The sequence below is a fragment of the Mercurialis annua genome, linkage group LG7 (genome assembly GCF_937616625.2).
Source record: "Mercurialis annua linkage group LG7, ddMerAnnu1.2, whole genome shotgun sequence".
Lineage (NCBI taxonomy): Eukaryota > Viridiplantae > Streptophyta > Magnoliopsida > Malpighiales > Euphorbiaceae > Mercurialis > Mercurialis annua.
Genome location: NC_065576.1, coordinates 12528141 through 12535000, shown reverse-complemented (window position 1 = coordinate 12535000; position 6860 = coordinate 12528141). Strand labels below are relative to the sequence as shown.

Below are 6860 nucleotides of genomic sequence, written 5' to 3'. Positions count from 1 at the left end.
AATCTTGAGACGTACAAGGAGTAGGAGGCGGAAGACTCCAGACGATGGGAGTAGTGGAGATTCGGGTGAGTTTCATTGATTTGGGAGCACAAGAGAGGACGATTACTTCCCTTTCCAGATCATAAACAGGAACCTCCCATATGACCTTATATTGGGACGGCCGTTCCTCTACGAGTCAGGAGCAGTCATTGACACGAGGAACATGAGAATAATGATTCCCGCCGAAGGAGGAACGATAACGGTTAAAGGAAGTCTAGAAGAAGGGGAAACCTGCCACTTCTTAGCCATGGCCGAGCTGCTCCATATTGACGAGATATTAGAAATACCGTGCGAGGAATCAACAGCCGAATCGGTCGGTGAGACGAAACCTTGGGAAATTCATGCCAGGAAAAGCGTAAAAATGGGGCACCGGTATGAGAAAATCGACAAAAACGGAGATTCAGAACGTGCTCCACAAATTTCAAGGAACATTCGACACGAAGGCCTCAAAGGTCAAAGGAGTAGATCTAGAGGTAGCATGCCACGAGATGAACGTCAACACAACCATGAAGCCAATACGACAGAAGAAGCGAAGGCATTCTGAAGAGCGATATAAGATAATAATAGAAGAGGTAGAAAAACTGCTTGGGGTGGGATTTATCAAGGAGGTTCAATATCCAGATTGGCTGAGCAACATGGTCCTAAAGAAGGCAAACAGACGACACCTTATGTTCGTCAATTTCACAGACTTAAACAAAGTCTGCCCGAAGGACTGCTTTCTCCTACCCGACATCGATCAACTGGTCGACTCAACCGCAAGATATGTGCTGTACAGCCTGGCGGATATGGCGCAGGGCCATAACCAAATTCTGATGAAAGAAGATGATCAAATAAAGACAAGCTTTGTCACCAACGAGGGAACTTACTGTTACACGATGGTGACGTTTGGACTGAAAAATGCAGGGGCAACATGTCAGCGACGGATGAAACACATGTTTAAAGATCAGATCGGCAAGACAATGGCGGTGTACGTCGATGATGTGATTGTGAAAAGTAAAAGCGAAAAAGACCACCCGAAGGATCTACGGACGATGATGGAAGTGCTCGACAAATTCAACATGAAGATGAATCTAGAAAAATGCATGTTTAGAGTGGAAGGATGGAAATTTCGTGGATATATGGTGTCGCAAAGGCGAGTGGAAGCGAACCCAGAGGTGCAGATCCTTAATGGAAGAGTAACGGGAGGTGCAGATCCTTAATGGAAGAGTAATGACACTAGGACGGTTTATCTCGTCATCGGCAAAGAGATGCCTTCTGTTCTACAACATGCTGAAAACGAAGACGTTCAAATGGGGAGAAGAGTGAGACCAAGCCTTTGATGACCTAAAAAAGTTCCTAAAGAAACCACCACTGCTAAGCCGACCCAGAGATGCAAAAACCTTTATCTGTACATTTCAATATGCAGAGACGCAACCACAACAGTTTTGGTAAGAGAGGAGGCAGACCAACAGCTACTAGTGTATTATGTCAGTCGGACGTTAAAAGATGCAGAGCATAGGTACCCGGAAATTGAAAAGATGGCGCTAGCATTGACGACAACGACAAAGAATTTGAGGCCAAACTTCCAAGCACAACCGGTAGTCGTGCGGACTGATCAACCTCTAATACAAGCGCTCCAGAAACCGGAACTCTCGGGAAGAATGATCAAATGGCCAATACAACTAGGAGAACATGTCATCAATTATGAACCCAGACAAGCAATGAAAGCTCAAGCATTAGCCGACTTTGTAGCGGAGTTAACCGTATGTTCCGTAGTAGAACCGGAGGTAAAAGAACAGTGGGAACTCTACGTCGACGAAGCAAAGAATGAAAAGGGGGCAGTAGCGGGAGTCATCCTCAAAGGCCCACATAAAGTGCAAATCGAATAAGGAGTCCATTTAAGCTTCAAAGCAACGAATAACGTGGCAGAATATGAAGCACTGGTAGCAGGGCTAGCACTAGCAGTCGAAGTAAAAACCGAGAGCTTGAAGATCCACTGCGACTCGCAATAGCTTGTCGGACAAATAGACGGAACGTTTTCCACAAAGAAAGAAAACCTAAAAAAGTACCACAAAAGAGAAAAATAACTCCGAAAAGAAATTGAGAAGCGGGGAGGACAATGGCTAAAAAAGATAGGAAGGGAAGAAAACGTAGAAGCGGACGTAATAGCAAAAGTAGCCTCGGAGAAAAGCGATAAATTTCAACAGATGGAATTCAAAGAGGAAATATCATCGCCAACCATCGACACACTAGCAAGTTACCCCATACAAGAGATAGATGAATGGATGGAGCCTATCTGGAGATACTTAGAGGAGGGAAAGACCCCCGAGGACAGAGGAGAGGCAGAAAAGATAAGAAGAACGACCACCCGATACACAATCTACCAACTATATCGAACGGTTGTAAGTCACCCATGGTGCAGATGCGTATCATGGAGGAAAGGGCAGTACATCTTGAGCGAACTACACGACGGAATATGCGGGGCACACGAGGGGCCAACAACCCTGGTGAGAAAAGCATCCTTGCAAGGATATTATTGGCCGACCATGGAGGCACACTCAAAGGAGCTGGTCAAGAAGTGCGATAAATGCCAAAAGCATGGACACAGGTCGCACATTTCGGCCCAGGAAACTAAGTGGGGGATAGACATCCTCGGGCCATTCCCACCGAAAAAGAATTAGAAGAAGTATATCTTTGTGGTGATCGATCACTCTACTAAATGGGTAGAAGTAGAAGCAATTTCATGATAACCGCGGCCAAAGCGGAGGAATTTTTTTGGAGAGAAGTGGTGTGCCGGTTCGGCATACCCAAGACTTTTGTAACAGACAACAGGAAGCAATTCGACAGCGCCACCTTTAGGGGTTTCTGCGAGAACCTAGGAATAGACCTGAAGTTCACATCGGTGGCACACCGTCAAACTAATAGAATGACAGAGGTCACAAACAGAACACTCTGTAAAGGTCTGAAGAAGAGATTAGACGAAGCAAAAGGCAATTGGGAGAAGGAGCTAAACAGCATAGTCTGGGCGTATATAACGACACCAAGAAAAGGAACGGGAGAAACACCATTCCGCCTAACATACGGGGTAGAAGTGGTCATCCTAGTGGAAATTGGAATCCCGGCCATAAGAACAACTCTCTAAAACGAAGAAACAAATGAAGAAGAACTGAGACGACCCAAGGGCCAACTTGAAGGAAGGAGACATGCGGCAAACGTCCAGGCGGAAGCTTATCGAAGTCAAGCAGCCAGATACTACAACAAAAGAGTACAAGCAAGAGACTTCAAGGTAGTAGATCTGGTGCTAAGAGACGCGGAAATAGGAAAAGGGAACGTGGGCGTAGGAAAGCTAGAAAGCAACTGGGAAGGACCATATCGGGTGATCAAGACAACCGACAGAGGAGCATATCGTCTGGAAATGATGGAAGGACAAGAAGTACCCAGATTTTGGAATGTAGAACACTTCAAATTGTACCATGAAACTGCACCATGAATAAAATTAGTTCTTTCAACTTCGCAAATGTTGTAGTTGAAGATGCTCCTCCCTCGTGATTATTTATCGGGTTGCTGTTGCTTGTAGCTATTCCTAGAAATCCAACATCCAAACTTCTCACACTTCTAATATTCATTGTTAGTTTTGCAAGAGCGGACAATCTACCCAAAGGAGGCAAAAGCTCACATTTGCTGTCCATAATTTCAAGCTCCTTAAGGTTCATCAATGTGACTATCCAACTGGAGAATGAGGTTCCTATAAACAAAACTATGCGTAAATATTTCAACTCTTAAGGTGCCTGTAATGCTTCAAATAGATCATCATCGTTCACTTGCAGCCCTATCTCATCCCGAGTCAAGTCCAAAAACAAGCCACTTAAATTTTTCTTATTCTTGAGTTCTACATTCAGAGCTTCCCTTACATCTGCTACATTTCTGAGATGCCTTATTAACAGATTCCCCTGTAGCTGGTTTAGCCTTTTCAGTTCTCCAAGATTTGCAGCTTCCATTACTTCCTCGCCACTACGCATAATGAAATAAGATAACGTTTGAAGGGAGCTTAATCTTTGCATTCCTTTTGGCATGAAAGTTAATGCTGAGCCAATCATTTGCAGATGTCTAAGTCTGGAAAGTTTTTCCATTCCTTGTGGTAATCGTCTCAAAGCACTACATGAAGTGAGATTCAAGCATTGCAAGTTGATTAAATTACATACTCTTTCAGGCAACTCCTCCAAAGAAGCATTGTGAGACAAATCGAGGTACCTCAAATGTATTTGTTTCCCAACATCGCTTGGAATTTCTTTAATTGAAGATTCGCTCAAATCCAATGATCTTAGACAAGTCAAGTGCTGGAAGAAATCTGGTGATACTGCAAAAGTTGAAGCATTCTTCATCTTAACTGAGAGACTGCGCAGATTTTTCACTTTACAAACAAATATTGGAAATGGGGAATCTACTGGAACCGTCACTGTTAAATGACGAGCTTTTTCATATATAAAACATTCATTATTTGTTAGAAATTGTACACAATCATGAATAACATCGTTCATTTTAAATCTTGTGAGAAACTTTCTCATCTTAAATTCTGTAACTTTTTCGATTTCTTTGACATCTTCGAAGAAAGAATGCATTACCAAGTTCTCAAAATAACCTTTGCCATGTAACTCCATCTCATCTCCGCCTAGATAACCATGAGCCATCCACAAATTAACCAATGCATCCTTCTCCATCTTGTAGCCTTTAGGGAATATAGAACAATATAAGAAACATCTCCGTACTGTAGCAGGTAAATCGTAGTAGCTCAAGAGCAAAGGAGGAAATAAACCGCGTTCTATCTCCTCTAGCTCCCATAATTCACTCGCTAAAACATTTTTCCATTCTTCTTTACTTCTTTTCAACTGCATAAGATCTCCCAGAGTTTTTGCTGCAAAAGGCAAGCCCTTGCATTTGTTTGCAATTTTCTTACCCATTTCGGTCAACTCGTCGCACTCATCCCTACTCCTCCCGTTAAACGCCACCTGACTAAACAACGCCCAACATTCATCTACAGAGAGTTTTCCCAAGTTAAGCAGGTAGTTGGATTCCATCTTCTTGGCTACAGTTCCCTTCCGAGTTGTCACCAAAATTCTACTTCCAGGGGCACCACATTTGAGAGACAATTTAAGCGGTTCCCACTCCTTATCATCTTGAGTCCACACATCATCAAGCACAAGAAGGAACTTCTTTTTCCTAATCAATTTAGAAATGTTCTGTAACAGCGACTGCAATTCAGCTAAATTCGGAGTAAACCCGGTAAGCGATTCAAGAACAGCTTTCGCAATCCTTATTTGATCGAAAGTTTCCGAGACAGAAACCCAAATTCTCTTCTTAAAATGAACCTTAACATCATCATCATTGTAAGCTAATTGTGCTAGAGTAGTCTTCCCAATTCCTCCCATCCCGACAATCGAAACGACATGGATTCGGATTCCCGGTCCTTGATCACTTTCAGATAACAATTTGCTAACTACAATTTTCTTATCTTCATCTCTACCACAAACTCTAGCTACATCAATAAAAGAGGTACTAAGCCTACCAGGTTCTACCATATCCCCAACTCTCTGTTCTTTATCCTGCCTAAAATTATAGAACACCGTCTCTTTAGAAACTGCATCAATTCTCTCACGAATTTGTTTGATCTTAACAGCAATATCGTGGCGTAAAACGACTTGATTAAGACTAAAACAAAACGCCGGGGAGGGAAACAAAGAACATACCATCTTTTTCTTGGAAGGTTGAGTTGCATGTATTTGAGACTTGAGAATTGCAGTGCTCCACTCATCCAGCACATCGTCCATTTGATAGGCTAAATCTTTGAGCTTGATGAGCCAATTCTTGATGGCTATCTCCTTCATTTGTCTTCTCTCTGCATCTTCAAGAACAGCTTGGATTGCCTTAAAAAGACTCGACAGATTTTGGATTTCTGTGTCCACACCCACTACTAGTTTCACTTCTTGGCGTAGCTCCCTATCGATGATCTGGGCTAGTTGCTGTAATATTGCGGAAACAAGTGCATCCGCCATTTTTGGCTTTTCTGTATGGAAGCTGCACAAAAGTGGAAGCTGTTGTTGACTTTAAAGTCAACATTTCAAAGAAGATATTATTTGTACAATTACTTGAAAAATTATTAGATAGCGTTAAGTGAGAAATTTTCAGGTAAATTCAGTCTACCACGTCATTCGTGGATTACGCTTATTACATAATGACATGTCATTAAAATGATGGTAATTTTATAACCATTTATTATTACAAGATTGTTATCATAATAGCCAATGATTTTAAAGATGGATTGGCGTTTGGACCAGGTTAACCGAGAACCGATGAGTTTTCTAATCTAATTTTATGTAAAACTCTAATAGTTTAATCGGATATAAATGGGATTGAACTGAAAAATGCACTTAATTTTTAAAACAGGGCAAATTTGATTTTTTGATTGCTGGTTCAAAACTCACTTTTTTTATCCAGAAAATAATTATATGATTGTGACCGCAATGAGATTTGGAGACCGCTCGTACATACTTATAGCAGAACTCTATTTTGGACAGGATATATTTGAGAAAATATGGAGTCGCCACCTATCTTAGATAGGAATTCTTTTTATACCGACTCGATAACCTCACTCGCTTATGAGTGAGATGATCGTACGTCGGATCAAAAGACTGGGTTCGTGGATTCTACCGAAACTCTTATACTTGACTTATCAGACTTTTGCTAGATGTATTCGTTTTATCTCATCTCAACATTCATGCAGTTCACAATATAAATTGCAAGAATTTAAACATAGATGGAAGCGTAAAGGGACCAAATTTAGGACG

At 41.8% G+C, this 6860-nt stretch overlaps 1 protein-coding gene across 1 annotated transcript; it reads right to left on the bottom strand.

Annotated features, from left to right (window-relative positions):
* Window positions 1–3545: 3545 nt before the first annotated feature.
* Window positions 3546–6129, bottom strand: LOC126656824 (putative disease resistance protein RGA3). The gene has a single exon (XM_050351446.2). It carries the CDS (start codon window positions 6066–6068, stop codon window positions 3798–3800), a length of 2271 nt encoding a protein of 756 aa, XP_050207403.1. The 5' UTR covers window positions 6069–6129; the 3' UTR covers window positions 3546–3797.
* Window positions 6130–6860: the final 731 nt, after the last annotated feature.

Bases quoted from the DNA above. Each gene is read 5' to 3' on its own strand.
- LOC126656824 (XM_050351446.2), bottom strand. From the start codon at position 6,068: ATGGCGGATGCACTTGTTTCCGCAATATTACAGCAACTAGCCCAGATC.